The sequence below is a fragment of the Podarcis liolepis genome (genome assembly GCF_965112155.1).
Source record: "Podarcis liolepis genome assembly, chromosome: Z".
NCBI classification, from domain to species: Eukaryota; Metazoa; Chordata; class Lepidosauria; order Squamata; family Lacertidae; genus Podarcis; species Podarcis liolepis.
In genome coordinates, this window is record NC_139570.1 from 10515517 (window position 1) to 10531904 (window position 16388).

General features: G+C 45.0%; 1 protein-coding gene across 4 annotated transcripts in view; it reads right to left on the minus strand.

Annotated features, from left to right (window-relative positions):
* Positions 1 to 1266: 1266 nt before the first annotated feature.
* The window catches only part of KIAA1210, a 55765-nt gene continuing 40643 nt past the window's right edge, over positions 1267 to 16388 (minus strand). For 2 of the 4 annotated variants that reach the window (XM_083486304.1, XM_083486303.1), the window contains exons 7-14: positions 13853 to 13918; positions 12813 to 13022; positions 11885 to 11990; positions 9915 to 11486; positions 7740 to 7924; positions 6261 to 6347; positions 5382 to 5487; positions 1267 to 3503 (exon numbers count right to left, since the gene is read on the minus strand). In XM_083486304.1, the coding sequence (XP_083342430.1) occupies positions 3337 to 3503; positions 5382 to 5487; positions 6261 to 6347; positions 7740 to 7924; positions 9915 to 11486; positions 11885 to 11990; positions 12813 to 13022; positions 13853 to 13918 (2499 nt within the window). In that variant the 3' untranslated portion in view covers positions 1267 to 3336. The remainder of the gene's footprint in view (positions 3504 to 5381; positions 5488 to 6260; positions 6348 to 7739; positions 7925 to 9914; positions 11487 to 11884; positions 11991 to 12812; positions 13023 to 13852; positions 13919 to 16388) is intronic. The other 2 variants (XM_083486306.1, XM_083486305.1) reach the window with 1 other exon arrangement.

The following is a 16388-nucleotide window of genomic DNA, read 5'->3' on the forward strand; positions in this document are numbered from 1 at the left end:
GGGATTTTTTTTTTTTTATCTTCCTAGGACAGGAATCCACAATGAAAAATTATCATAGAATCATAGAGTTGGAATAGACCACAAGTGCCATCGAGTCCAACCCCCTGCCAAGCAGGAAACACCATCAGAGCACTCCTGACATATGGTTGTCAAGCCTCTGCTTAAAGACCTCCAAAGTAGGAGACTCCACCACACTCCTTGGCAGCAAATTCCACTGTCGAACAGCTCTTACTGTCAGGAAGTTCTTCCTAATGTTTAGGTGGAATCTTCTTTCTTGTAGTTTGGATCCATTGCTCCGTGTCCGCTTCACTGGAGCAGCAGAAAACAACCTTTCTCCCTCCTCTATGTGACAAATTAATTGTATTTAAAAAGTGTCGATTGCCATTATAAAACGAAATAATAAAAAACTTTTCCAAAATGGTGTCCTATTGCCCTCTACTGGCAGGCAAAGGGGAGGAACCCAAGTGAAAACTTTTGAAGCATAAATATACAGTGGTACCTCGGGTTAAGTACTTAATTCATTCCGGAGGTCTGTACTTAACCTTAAACTGTTCTTAACCGGAAACACCACTTTAGCTAATGGGGCCTCCCACTGCCGCCACGCCGCCAGAGCATGATTTCTGTTCTCAACCTGAAGCAAAGTTCTTAACCTGAAGCACTATTTCTGGGTTAGCAGAGTCTGTAACCTCAAGTGTATGTAACCTCAAGCGTATGTAACCCGAGGTACCACTGTAGATCTAAAGGTAAAAGTAAAGGGACCCCTGACCGTTAGGTTCAGTCGTGAACGACTCTGGGGTTGTGGCGCTCATCTTGCTTTATTGGCTGAAGGAGCTGGCATACAGCTTCCGGGTCATGTGGCCAGCATGACTAAGCCGCTTCTGGCGAACCAGAGCAGCACACGGAAATGCCGTTTACCTTCCCGCCTATTTATCTACTTGCACTTTGACGTGCTTTTGAAGTGCTAGGTTGGCAGGAGCTGGGACCGAGCAACAGGAGCTCACCCCGTCGTGGGGATTTGAACCGCTGACCTTCTGATCGACAAGCCCTAGGCTCTGTGGTTTAGACCACAGCACCACCCGCATCCCACATCGCCATCTATTTAATGCTATAAACAGCATGTGTGCCTTTGGTTTAGCAAATGGGTGAGCGAGACAGTTGAAAGTGGATATTTAAACGTGTTGGATATTAAATATCTTGGATATTTAAAGGTGTTGTCTTCTTTTAAAATGTGTTTCTCCCTGCCACCACAACAAACCAAAAAGTCAATTGTGACAAAAGAATTTAATAGTAAACAAAGTGTGGGAACAAAATACAAAAAAAGAAAATGTGCTCCAGAAAGGCAAGGATTACAAAAACATATATACATTCCATACATTTCAAAAGAGACATTTCTTTCTTTCTTTTTTAAAGAATAAACAATAAAGAATAAAGAACTGAACAGAAACCAGGAATGTATTGATTTGTGTATCCTTTACATAGAAGAAGAGGATCAGGAATGGCAGGACAGCATTCCAAGACAATAGCCCACCAGCACTATACTATTAAAGTAGTATCACACCACTTTAAACCGTCATGGCTTCCCCCAAAGAATCCTGAAAGATGTGGTTTGTTCAGGGCACTGAGATTTGTTAGGAAACCCTCAGAGAGCTACAATTCCTAGCATTCCTTGGGAAGAAGGGTTGATTGGGAACTGTAGCACTGTGATGGGAACAGGGGTCAACTCTCAGTACCCATGGCAAACTTACCAGGATTCTTTGGGGGAAGCCACTGCTGTTTAAAGTGGTATGATACTGCTTTAAATACCTAGTGCAAAAGGAAGACATCATTATGTGTAGAGCAGCCTTTGCCAACCTGGTGCCTTCCAGGTCTTTTGATCTACAAGCCCCATCAGCCTTAGCCAGCATGTGCTAACTGGAGCTGATGGGAGTTGTAGTTCAAAACATCTAAAGGGCACCAGGTTAGCAAAGTCTGGTATCAGAGGTTGATCCCAAGTTAGAATTTCACAGCCAGTTTCTTGGACTGGGGCTCAAAAGGGTCATAAGGAACAGGGGAAGACCTGAGCAACTATAAGGCTTCCTGTTTTCCTTGGAAGGGAACAGAAACAACCTATCCACTTCATCCATCGCCAGCGACAAGATGCTTTGGAAGATCTGAGGGGCTGCAGCAGATTCAGATTCCAAGTATGCTCAGCCAGAAAACTCAACTCTGCTTGGTGTTACGTATGCTCTTTACAATGCATAACTGGTTCAGACATCTATGCCAAAGCCTGAAAAAAATATTAAACTATTAAACTAAATTTGTTTTATTTGCAGACAGTTCTGGACAGGCATGCGGACATTCCTGAATGGTTGAATCAATGCTATTTTACTGGCAATCATCCATTGCCAAGAGCAGCACTATCCAGTTGTGCCCTTTCCCACAAATAAACACAACTTGAAGTCATGGCTGCTATTCTGCTGCCTGTATAGGTAAAAACTAGGCTGGGCAGCAGTAGATGTTTGGGGGAAATGGAGCTGAAAGGGTTACCATGAATTGCCATTGGGTCTCCACACAAGGGCAGTCAATATGATGACCAATATGATGATGCTGGGACTACAACTTCCAACATGTTTTACCAATGGTCCCACTTGCCAGGGTGGATTGAGCTGTACTCCAGCATCTTGAGAGCACCACATTGGGTACCTCTTCCATTGAGCGACAAGTACTTTGGACCGACTCTAAACACCTGGAAAATCGGTACAATCCGTCTCCTTGCACAACCACATCTCCCATACAATAGGAAGTCTGTGTGTGAGAGATGTCTTTGGTTACTATCAAAGCAGGCACTGGTGTTGCACTTGCTGTTAGAAAACTAAGTTCACTATTTGAAGAACAGAACACAGCCACCATCTTTGTAGCCTCTCCATCAGCCACTGGCAATCCAGGGCCTGCTTAGGGCTTCTGTCTTTTTGGCAGAAAACAGAAAAAGCCAGAAATACCAGCACAATATTTTCCACCCAGTGCAGGAATACTGTGTCTCAGGTGGCTTTTTTTTAATGGGAAATGTGTAACCACCTTCAAGGTCCTTCTCAGCAAAGTCTTTGACCTTAACACTGATACTGTAACATATGGCCAAAGATTCCTGGAGCAATTATTGTCTTACAGTGAAAAGCACCCAGTGTATTAATAATTCCAATGGTTACCCTCATATTAAATGTGTGGTAGAAATTACCCCTCCCCCCCAATTCACCAGTGCTTCCCATCATCCCTCCAAACCCTCAATAAATGATCACAGTGAAAACATTAGTATATGCTATTAATGCAGCTATTGGCAGTGTAGACAGTTCTTCCGAATGGCTACTGAACAATCTGAGGCATTTCACTCCATGCTTTGGCCTTTTTCCTGGCCAGAGAAAGCCAAGGTGGCTCAGCAGGGCTGCACGATGACATTGGTAGGCTTGGCAATGGCCTCGTTTCCTTTTCCATTTGAGGGGCTTCCTGAGGCTTTGTTCTAACAGATGTTGCTGGGGAGAAAAGGAGGACATTAAGTAGGCTCTATGGGGCTGAAGAACACACCCCAAGCTTCACCCTTTGGAAACGACCACCCAAGTAGGACGGAACCACCACAAAACATGCCACCCACCCCCCAGCTTGGACAGTTGCTACAGAAGGATTCTATGGTTGATGCCCCAAAAGCTGCTGAGAGGTCAAGGAGAATGAATTCTCCTGTCTCTCTCCTGACAAAAATCAATATACAGAGCAACCTAAGCACTTTCTGTGTCAAAATTCAGCCTAAACTCCAGTTGAAATGGATGTAGAAAATCAGTTTCCTCTGAGAAAGCAAGGATCTGGTCCTTCACCACCCGCTTAAGAACCTTGGCCAAGAAGGAGAGATTGACAACAGGCAGGAAATTGCTCAGATTTTTTGAATCCAGGGAGGGTTTCTTAAGCAGTGGTCTTATCGCTGCATCCTCCAAGCAAGCACGAACCACTTCCTCACAAGAAAACATTAATCACCTCCTTGGCCGAGCCAGCTGTCTCCTCCCCGCTAGTTTTTATCAGCCAAGAGGGCCAGGGGTTCAGAGAACAGGCGGTCACTCTGACCGATCCAAGCGCTATGTCTGTGTCCTTCGGCCTTACTGAAACTCATCCAACAGGACAAAGCAGTGCCATGTAACCCCCTTGAGATTAAACTGCGTAACACTGGAGATGAGTTCTCAGCAGATGCAAGTGATTTATTCTTCAAAATGCTTTGTCAACAAGTCACAGTGAGCTCTAATCAGTTTTGCTACCTCCTTTGGGCCAGACTGTAAAAGGTCTCATGCTACCCGGGAAAGTTTTGCATAATGAGGATGCAATCCCTAGCTAGCAGGATGAGCAGTTAGGGATGGTGCAAATTGTAGCCCAACAACTGCTGGGAACCCAAGTTTGAGAAACACTGGCTTAAAACAATAATGGAGAAGCTGTGGCCCTCCGGAGGTGGCCCATCAGCCCCAGCCAGCATGCCCAATGGTCAAGGATGGTGGGAAGTGGATTCCAACAGCACCTGGAGGGCTGCAGGTTTCCCATCCCTTGGTTAGGGGATGGCTTCCTGATCCTGGAAAGTGGGGGTCATCAGAGTACAGGAATTATTGTCTTCCTCAATTAAGGGATGGTGCCTGTGGTGCCTGTGTCGCTGTGCATCAATAAACTGTGGTTAAGGCAGAGTAAGAAGGGGAAGAAGAGCTATAGCTCATCTACTTTGTATGCAGAAAGTCCCAGCTTCAATCCCTGGCAATCCTTGGGAGAGACTCTGCCTAAAGTCCTGGATGGCTGCTGCCTATCAGGGTAGACAGCACCAAATTAGATAGACCCATTGCCTGATTAAGTAAAAGGCAGTTTTCTAAATTCACAAAGAGATGTGAAATTCTCATGGAAGGATGGAAAACATGTTGAAGAGGAGGTAGTGGATCTTCTTTCCTGGAAGAACTGTCAACGCTGTACCTCCCCCTGTGCTCTGCTTGTTTATTTGTAAATAAGTCAAAATAAAAAAATTCCTTCCAGTAGGTGCTACTGGAAGGAATTTTTTTTGTTTTGACTATGGCAGACCAACACGGCTACCTATCTGTAACTGTAAATAAGTCGTATGTCCTGGGTGATCAAGGGTTGTCTAGGCTAACCTCCTACTATGCAGGAATCTTCTTCAAAATGAACCCAAGTCTCAGTGAAGACTGCCCCTAAAGTTTTTCACTACCCATGGAAGAATTGCATGCATGCATCATCCTGCAACATATCCAAATATAGCTGCTATTTCTATCCAAGCACAGTGCTATATCGAAGTTTAAACATCCCTTCCACATTAGCTGAGCTCAATGGGGGAAGGTTAAATAACCACTCCTGTTCTTTTTTCCATTTTTTAATACCTTTTATAGCTGCTGGAGCCATCTTCAACGGGATTTTACTCTCAAGTGCACATACTTGAGGAGCACTGGTCTTCTTCAATATATTCTCACTGGTAAAATTTGTTTGCTATAAGGCAAAAAAAGAAGAATGCAATTCATGCACTGCAGAGCAGATGAAGCTTGAGTGACTTAAGTCCATTGACTTCAATCAGTAACATATGACTAGTGTTGGATTTCACCCAATGGTTTTTCCAGTTTAACAAACAGTGGTTTAGAAAGTTGGGAGTGAGCTTCAGGCCCAAGCACCCCTTTTCCCTTCCTCCCATTGCAATTGCATCCTAACTACTACTGAAATAGGGAACTCCGGTTTAATGCCAGTGTATTAATCAGGACTCTAAGCCACAGTCAAATCCTTGTTTAAGTGTCTAGTAAGCAAACCAACACAAATCCAGAGCATAGCTGTCAACTTTCAGATTTAAAAATAAGGGATCAGCAGCCTTGAAAATAAGGGATCAGCAGCCTCACCTGTCCCAGGGACAGTCTACGGGATATCTAACAATGCGGGATAGCAGCAGGAAGCAGCGGGAAACGGCGCTGGAATAAGGGAATTTCCCACAAAAAAAGGGAAGGTTGACAGCTATGATCCAGAGGGTTTCTTCCCACATTGCAGCTTGTATGCCACTTTGCAAGTCACCATCAAAATCCTATCACCAAACTTACATGCAAATTAGAAACTATAAAAATCTAAAACTGAGCAGCATTTGAAAAACACGTACATAAACGTTTTAAGAGCCAGCCTAACTTCATCAAGCCTTAATTACAGGCTCAGTTCCCACTTTTGTCCAATATATCAGACCCCGGAGACGAAAGACATAAAAAGTAACTTTGATTTATACAGACCAGGGTTGAAGCATCAAAGGGGAGTGCAGACTTGGCACTGGCTTCTGGCTTCTTAAACAAAGGTTTACCACGGCAGGGCTGTTCCATCTGAAAGATGAATGGGTTGGCTGAGCCACGAACAGTTTCTGTGCATAAAGTACTCCCACAACAGTCATAGAAACATAAGAAAGTGACTTATGCTGAGAAAGACTTTTGTTCCATCCACTGACTAACAGTCGTTTTCCAAGGCTGCAGATCCACAGCCTCTTCTGCTGACTCTCACAGATTCAGAGTCAGCCCCCGACAGGAAACAGGGTAGCATCAGGACATGCGTCAGGACACAGACATCAGGACATACATAATGAATGCAATGCCCTGGAACAGGGTTTCCCAAATGTGGGTCTCCTGCTGTTTTGGGACTATAGTTCCCATCATCCCCTGACCACTGGTCCTGCTAGCTAGGGATTAATGGGAGCTGCAGTCCCAAAACAAATGGAGACCCAAGTTTAGGAAACCCTGCCCTAGAGACCATTATACTGAGGAGAGGGTGAAGCTCTCAGGAAGTCATATGCTCGACCTCCGCTGGTGTTACTATGGTAACCCAGTGCACCTGGAAGCATTATCTCAGAACATCAAGACGTGTGGGATGTGCTCCTCAACTCAAGAGCCCAAGCACTGTGTACAATTAACCAATTGTTCACATGACACCAACACGAAGTACCCTACACACAAACCCAGAGACCATGTCTAAACGAAGCAGGATGTGCTTCCTTCCCTGCAACTGTCACAATATTGAAGTCAAGTTTTGAAGAGTTAGGCTCTTAAAAAAATAAATCCTGGTATCCAAATGTATTGGCCATGGCTCAGTGGCAGAGCATAGGCAGTTTAATCCCTGGTAGCCAAAGCTGAAGGGGTACTTAAGTAGCAGATGATGGGAACAATGCTGGTTCTAGGTTCTGCAGAAGTGCTTCTTTGGTCACCTCTCTGGCTCCTCTCTTGCTCTCTGAGGCACTGCTGCCCATTCCTTGCTCCAGACAACTACCTACTAAGGCCTGTGGATGGTGCAGCCATGTCCCTTCGCTCATCACTGCCCGTATGTTCAGAGACAGAAGGTGAACACAGGCAGTGACAGCAAAGAGGAGCAGGAAGGTAAGTCTGTATGCAGAGTGTGGCAGTGGTCAGGGGCCAGGGCCTTGAAAAGAGCCCAGTAACACCTGCCCTTGGTGCTGGCCCTGGATTGGAAGAATCCTGCTTGAAACCCGAAGAGCCACTGCCAGTCAGAGCAGGCAATACGGGCTAGATGGACAAACAGTCTGACCTGATGAAGCAGCTTTCTACATAACTGCACACACACACACACACACACACACGTACTCAAGGTGCACAATTACTGAAAATTAAAATCAGAAATAAAACTATCAATCTCCGAGTATACCAACGGAGAGCTTCCTACAAAACTATCTCGCTAAATGATATGAACAAGGGTCAATATGCACCTACCTTTTCCTGCTGAGAAATGCTGCTGCGCTTCTCCCCTCCTTGTTCAGTTTTGGCAGAGGTTTTATCCTCCCCTTTCTGTTCTTTCGCAAGAGGGTGACCCTGGAAGCCTTTCTGCTTTAGTTTTGCCATCAGAATCCATGCTGGTTCAGAGGATGTGCTTTCCAGATGTGGGGCCGGGGTATGCCCTAGGGATTGGAGAGAAGCTGATCAAACTTTCACACTGGCCTCCCTCCCGGTGCACCTGACGCATGCAGAGCGCCATGCAGCCTTGGTAAAAAAATCTGTTTGGGGTCTGCAATCACACGATCACATACACTTAATCCACACACGGACAGGCACAATCGCAAATATGTAAGATTATTATTATTTATCAATTGTATTTATTTCCCTTCATCCAAAGGTTGCAGTATAAAAACACAAAATACATAACATAAAACCACAAAATACATAACATAATAAGAAACAAAACAATACCCCCGCTGCCACCCACCAACACTTTAAAAGGCCGTAGATTGTTTAATCAGCGAAAGGCCTGGGTGAAGAGGAAAGTTTTTGCTTGACACCTAAAGATATGTAAAGGTGGTTCCAGGTAAGCCTCTCTGGGGACAGTATTCCATAAATGGGGAGCCACATGTTCCCATGTTGCCGCATTCCAGACCTGTTGTGAAGGAGCTACACAGAGCAGGGCCCCAGATGATAATGACAGGGTCCAGGTCGGTTCATAGGGAGAGAGGCAGTCCTTGAGATATTGCGGTCCTGGAACAACCTGGCTGAAGTTTCTGAGCTGTCTTCAGAGGCAGCTTCACCTCTAACACACTGCAGTAATCTAACCAATAGAGCATAGACAACAGTATAGGCTATCCCTATCCAGAAAGGGGTGCAGCTGGGCCACCAACTAAAGCTGACAGAAGGCACTCCAGGCCACTGAGGCCACCTGAGCCTCAAGTGACAGCAATGGATCCAGAAGAACCCTAAAGCTATGTACCTGAACCTTAATGGGTAGGAGCGAACCCCCATTAAGAGCAGGTCTGGGGAACCGCCCACTAACAGTGCCTCCATCTTATCTGGATTGAGCTTCAGTTTGTTGACTATCATCCAATCCATTACAGAGGAAAGACAACAGTCCAGCACATCTACTGCAACACCAGCAGATGTAAAAGAAAACTCCAAAACTCTGGATGACCCCAACTCAACTGTTTCATGCCCTGATGCTGCCCTGAGTACCCAGGTGGGTACAAGCTGGTTGAGACCAACTGCACCCTGCTCACCCAGGTCTCAGTGATACAAACTAGTTCAGCCTCCTCATCCACAATCAGATTCTGTGGTGAGGGAGGTCTTATTCGGCACTGACTTCGGCACTGACTTAGCATTCAACAGCAGCAGTGGCAGATCACAGTGTGATCTGTGCATATCAACTCACAAACCAGCCCCATTTCCACTCAGGAAAGTGAGTGTATAATTGAAGCAGTAGTTATCAAACTTTGTCAGGACTCGAAAAGGTTGACAACGACATATTAAGTTTAAGGAAAAAACAGTACAGTATTTAAAAAATAATAATATCCTGGGACATGGAAGAACAGGATTTCATACCAGCTTTTAAAATGCTCAGAATGATTTAAAAAACTGTTCAAGCTATGGTTCAGATGATCTATTTCTAACTGACATAGTGCTTATGTATCTGATTGATGGATTTTTGGAATGAATGAAAGTAAACTCAAATGTTTTTATTGGTTTATTATGTCACAACGTTCTGTGAACTTGAAATTGTATATATGCACAAAAATAACAATTTAAAAGTCCACTGTGTTTATAGTGCAGCCATGCCCACAGAACCTGTATAAAAACGTGGTTTTCTGAATGTATATACAGGGGTGGAATTTTGGCATAAATGCAACCTACACATTAAGAAATAAAGGTAATTATGTACACCAAATACAGACAACTTGTTGAACCACAACTCCCATCATACATGAGCACTAGCTATGCTGGCTCAGGCCAATGGAAGCTGGATTCCAGCATCATCTGTTGGGCGACATGCAGATGTTTGCAGCATGAAACGCAGCTGTTTCCCACACCTGCCATAACGTGTAGCACTCTCCTGAGCATTCATGCATTACCAAGCAGCCAACAAGCAGATGCCTCTAAAGCAGCTTGCCTGTATAATAACACAAATACCTGAGAGCTTGCCTATCTGCTGCTTGGCTTCATCTTCGTCAGGTTTGATGGCCTTGATGGGGCGGTTCTCCTTTTGGAAGATGGGTTTTGGAACCGAAGCTTGAGTGCCACCTGTCAGATTTTGGGGAGGCTTCCCAGAACTTGATGGCATCAGATCTTCTTTGACCAAAGTAGAAGAGGTTCCTGGAACCACAGATGTCAGTTGCTTTGCAGGCTCGTGATACTTCTGCTGGGTTCGGTATTTCAATAGAGAGGGTGTTCTCCTCAGCTTAACCCCAAATGGGCTCTCACGATCAAGCATATTTTCTTTTGGCCATTCATTTGCAATATTTAAGTTGGCGCCAACAGTCCCATTACCCTTGTCAAGACACTCTGGGCTCCTTACTATATATCCCTCTGTGGCTGTATCCAACTGGGGCATTCCTTCAAACAACTCTGGTCTTATGGGTGAAGAAGGGGTGCTTCCAGGGCAGGAACTATCCATGGAACTCGAGCTCCCCGAAAGAGACCTCTGCCAAGCTGATGCAATGGTGAACCTGGCAGGCTTACCAGAAGTGGACTTTGGGTGGGCCTTGGAAATCTCATCTGGACCTTTGCTTTCTTCCGTTTTCACACTTCCTGGTAAGTCTCCAGCCTCGTCATCAGAACAGCTACTTTTAGGAGCAACCTTGGGGGATCCTGCAGAGGACAGACCTACCGGAGAAGGGTTGCTCAGGTTACTAAAGCTGGCATCCTCTTGCCCGCCTCGGCTGCTGTTCAAATCAGAACAATAAGGTTCATCTGGGTGGGTAGGTTTCTCACCCATGGCACTGTGAAGTGGAAGCTCATCTACTTGGGAACCTGAGATGGCTGGCCCTCCCTGTGGAAAGGCTGTTGGCTTTGTGTGGCCTTTGCACAGTTGAATTTCCATATCTGCAGACCGTCCTCCTGTAACTTCTTTGGGTATCTGGTGTTTTTCAAGGGCTGAGGCTATGGCCTTCTCTGCTTCTGTGGGAGCCTCCATAGTCGATGCAGAAAACTGTGGACCGTGCAGTGCAGGGTCTTCCTGAAGCGTGACCAAGCTGTCCCTGTCACCAAGTCTATCTTCTGCTTTATAAATATGTATTGCATCACTGCCATCAATGGAGTCTTTTGCTTTTTGATCTACAGGTTGTAGGCAAGGTATGTTGCGACACTCTTCTGCTGCATCAGGGTCCTTATCCATGCTATTGCCAGGCAAGGCAGCATCTAAGCATCTAATATCTTCTGTTTGAGTCTGCAGAGGTTCAAATTTCTCAATGATCTCTTTCACGGAGCTCTGTGAGTTCGACATGACGTTATCAGTTGGTTGCCCAGTTGTTTTCACCCCTTCCTCCTCCATCTCTTCTTCTTTGTGCTTTGTTAGAGAGGACAGTGCATTTGGACAGGACACTGTTACAGAAGCCTGGAGATCTGTTTCCATACGGTTCTGGTTCTCAGATTCTAATGGGCAATTCTCCTCAGCACCAGGGCCAGCATTCCAAGAATAATGCAAAGCATCAGAGGCCCTAGTTTGACTCCCATTTAAGTTACTGGTATTCTGGATTGATAGGCCTAAGTAAGAAAGGAGGAGAGAAGAAGATGGTTAAAGAATACAAGAAGCTGAGTCAGATCATTGGTCCATGTCATGGGCTGGCTGGATGCAGAGGAATGGTGGGAGGTACCAGCTGCTTTTGGCTCTGCAGGGTTTCACACAGAAGTCTTTCCCATCCCTATCTGGAGATGCTGGTAACTGAACCTGGGACCTTTTGCAATGCAAACAATGTGTTCTTCCATAGGTCTCTGGTCTGCAGAAACAATACAAACCTCAACGCTCTTCCCTACACTCTCCCACATGTGCTGGCACATGCATGATCACACTCTTGCACACATGCACACACACACACACGCATGCACACACATGCACGCACGCACGCACGCACACACACACACACACACACGGAGGCCATTACCTGCCAAGCCCTCCTTTTTTCTACCATCTTCTTCAAGTAATTTTTCATGGTCTGGTTTTCCTTCTCTGGGTTTGAGAAGGCCTTGCTGTTTTGCCACCTCTTTTACCTATTGTGAAAGAGAAAGACAGTTCAGACAATTTGCAGAGAGCACAGATTCCATTTTTTAAACTGAACATAAACAAAAAGGGCTATCAACCAACAAAAAGGGGGTTGGGGGTTGATCAGCTGCCTGCCTTTTTAAGGCAGCCAACCAATTTCACAATGTAATATTGAAAGGCGCTGTTGGGAACTTAGAATGGAAAGTGAAAGGGGGAAGTGATTCCTTTGTTTTGCATCAAACTTTTATTCTTCAAGAGCTTCTGTACAAGATCCAAAGAGAACAGTGTTGATGGAACCATAGGTAAAGGAAACTCATTTGTTTTAACACACCCCTTGACCTCAAGGCAGCTTACGACAATAGACCAATAAAATGTGACAAAGTAGAATGGATAAAGTGGCATGAATCTAACACCTACCCTTCCCCAAAGCCTGGCAGACTACAAAAATTACAGACTACAAAAAAAAACATAAGGAAGAATCTCTTCCAAAAGAACCAGGAAGGAATTGGATCATCCCTCATATCTTTTTTAAAAAAAAATAAAAATCTATCAGCCTACAAGAAGAAAACTAGCCCATCCCATTCCTTGTGAGGCTAGTTTTCTTCTTGCAATTAATAAAAAAGGCAACATTTCAAAATGCAATGCTCCCCATCAGTAACCCAAAGTAGTACAGTCCTTGCTGTCAGCTCAGAATTCTGATGCCTCACTCTGCTGCAAGCATTGATGAGATCTGGGCAAGAACATTCTTGGAGCAGAGTCCTGTGTGAATATCGTAACAAACAGGAAGGCTCGTAAGAGAGAATTTCTTCCAACCTCCAGAATGCACTTACTGAAATAGCTTGATTTTTGTGAGTGAAGGCTTTCTGCTTTCGTGGGTTTATTGCAATCTTGTGCTTGGCTGCTGATGTGTCGAGGCAGCCCAGCGGAGTGGGTGGACGGCTGAAATCAACAGGAAGCAAGTGGCAGTATGGCAAGGTAGGACTCCCAACAACTGCAGAAGGTTGTGGGCTAAGGGGTCTAGAGGCAGATTCTGAGGTGACCTGAAAAATGCAGACAGACAAGTTTAATAGGTTTCAGGCCTCCCCTATATATGTGATTATTGTGCTAAAAAAAACCAACAAAAACAACAACAATTTGGCCTAGATGGGTTCAGAAGCTAAAATACTCAGATGTAAGCACGTAACAAACATTATAAGTAGGTAAGATTCCACCTTTAGACCTGGGAAAATTACTGCACTGAAGTAGGCTGTTGTCTAATCAAGTGAGTGTAATATTGTTAATGGAGATTGCTGGACTACACACTTTGAAAGTTAAGGATTCCAATCCCCACAAAACTCACAGGCTGAACTTAGGTCAGACATTGGCCTAGTGTGCACAAGGTAGGTCCCATCTGTGCTATACTCTACATTTAAATCAACACCACACAATTTTAAACAGCCGTGGCTCCCCCCACCCCACCCCCGAAGAATCCCAGGAACTGTAAGTTTGTTCAGGGTGCTGAGAATTATAGCAGATCCCTATTCCCCTCAAAGGGCTACAGATCCCAGAGTTCCATTTAAAAGACCTATTTCATAATGCTACTAAAAGAAGAAGAAAAAGCAAAGCCAGCAAAGACATGGCCATCACCCAGCACAAGCCTTATACATAAAACAACCAATTAAACCAAAGCACCATTTATTTCTACAGCTCACTTTACAATTAGCACCACCCCCGATGGCACAAATTTTAAAATAAAGACAGGTCGTTTAGACCCATGTGAAGCTATGGAGGAATGGGGTCTGTCTGGTTCTGTGTGGGATTGAATTCTGCCACCGCAGGAAAAGTACAAAAGGCTGCCGCTTCAGCAGCAGCTGGAAAAATGGCTATTTACCTGGTCATCTTCACTGTCTGTGCCACCTAAACTCAAAGAGTTATAGCGCTGGGCAGGGATTGAGGACTGCAGGATAAAACAAGGGAAAGGGACAAGTCATGGAAGCATGGGGCTGGTATAGCGTTCTCCAGGATGGCACATAAAAAGGACAGTTATGAGAAAACACAAAGGGGGTGGGGGAAATCGGGGGTGGGGGGAGGAATGTCAACACAGCACCCATCTCTCATGCATTTATGACAATATTGCCGGCAGCTATCCTTGCACTGCCAAAATTGCTGCCACTAGGACAGATGGGGTTGTACTTGTTGCTATTACAGTGGTACCTCAGGTTAAGAACTTGATTCGTTTCAGAGGTCTGTTCTTAACCTGAAACTGTTCTTAACCTGAAGCACCACTTTAGCTAAATGGGGCTCCCGCTGCTGCCGCTGCACGATTTCTGTTCTCATCCTGAAGCAAAGTTCTTAACCCGAGGTACTATTTCTGGGTTAGTGGAGTCTGTAACCTGAAGCGTCTGTAACCTGAGGCGTCTGTAACCTGAGGTACCACTGTATACGTTTCAGTGCAAAGTTATGTTTGGTAAGTCCTAGCAAATGTTTTCAATAAGCTGCTGCTTCCAAAGCTTTGGGGTGCACTGGAAAGCTTTAGCCAAGTCTCCTTAAAGTTCTTAATCATGATAGCTAGCTATGGCCTCCAGCAGCAGAGGCAGCGGATCTCTGTTGCTATGCAACAACAACAGCGGGAGAGGACCCTTGCCCCCATTCCCTGCTTCTGGCCATCCCAGAGGCATCTAGCTTGCCACTGTGTAAAAGAGGATGCAAGACTAGACAGTCATTTGGTCTGGTTCAGCAGGGCTCTCCTGAGAGTTTTCTCTGTTTTGGCTTCATGAGACGTCTCCAAATCAGATTCGCATAAAAATGAAAGTAAAGAGGAACAGGGGCCTTAAAACCACAAGCTGCAATTTCTATGGGTGGTTTTCTGTGGGAAGAGTTCCCTATAAAGAAGGATTGACCGTGAAACCACTCTGAGCATTGTGGCTCTGTCAGGGAAATAAGGTCTCCTGGCAACACTCAAGCACCCTCTAGAAACTACGAATCCCAGGATTCTCTGTAGGAACTGTTTAAAATGGTATGATACTGCTTTAAATGGATAGTGCAGATAAGGTCTAACTTCAGGTCATTAATTTCAGTGATTCTACTCCGAGTAGGACTTCATTGAATACAACCCCATGTTTCTTCCATGCTTCAAGAACACTCGGCATGCATTTCAGTGCCACCACTTTGTAAAATACGAAGGGCTCCAGCAGACCAATGTCTTTCTCCCCACCAGTATTAGAAACTGAAATATGAAAGCTAGGAGCTAAATGGCACCTTAAACCTAAGTTATGGGCACAACAATGGAATGTTTAAGCACGCTTTTTATAACAAGAATACAAAGCTGAAAATGAATGAACTGCAGCTGAAATATTATGTTCATTTTTCACATGGTCTATTCCTTCCCCTGCCCACCCCCCTAATATTCTTAAGAGCGTCTCTTCTCCAATCTTCAGAGAGTAGCTGGAAGTTGGGAGGCAGAAAAAGGTCCTCCTTTCCTTCCACTCTTTAGTTTTAATCTGAAATCTTAGGCGCAGTACTACGCTCAGAGCTCAGAAACTGCTCACGTTAATGAAATTCCCTGTCGCAAAATGCGCCAAGAACAATGGGAGTTTCAAACCCTGCTCCCCTCCCTTATTCATATACATGTATATGTGCACCAGTAGCAATTTAGTCATGCTGGCCACATGACCCAGAAAGCTGTCTGTGGACAAATGCCGACTCTCTCAGCCTGAAAAGCAAGATAAGCACTGGACTTAACTGTCCAGAGGTCCTTTACTTTTACCCTTTAACACACTAACACACACACACACACACACACACACACACACACACACACTTTTCTTTTCTTGATTTGAGGACTGGATTAAAAAGGGGTGGGGAGGGAAACCACCATGACCATAAAGATTTGGAGCACTATCAGGATTTGTCCAAATTAATATTAAATAAAGCTGGAATGGAGGAAAAGGAAATGAAACGTGTAGTGAAACATTTGCTGTTGCCTGCCAAATGGCAGAGGCACCACACCTCACGATATAATAGACCTATTCGGGCATTATCCTTCACATGATTAAACAGCGGTGCCATGGTTAAAACACTGCAGACCAAGGTTTATATCCCCACCCAGCCATAAAGCTCATGGCGTGCTCTTGGGCCACTTATTCTCTGTTAGCGTAAGCTACTTCACAGGGCTGTTGTGAGGATAAAGCAGGGATGGAAGGGGAGGGAGAACAATGTACTATGCCTTGAGCTACTTGGAGGAAAGTGGTAATATAAATGCAACAGTACAATTTAAAATGTGTGAAGGAGAGAGCAGGGCTGTGGGTGTGGCACTGTATGTCCTCATCCCCTGTTGGAAGCAGCCTGCTCTAATGCATGAAAGCTGATCATTACCAGTGACTGGAACACACACACACACACACACACACACACACACACACACACAC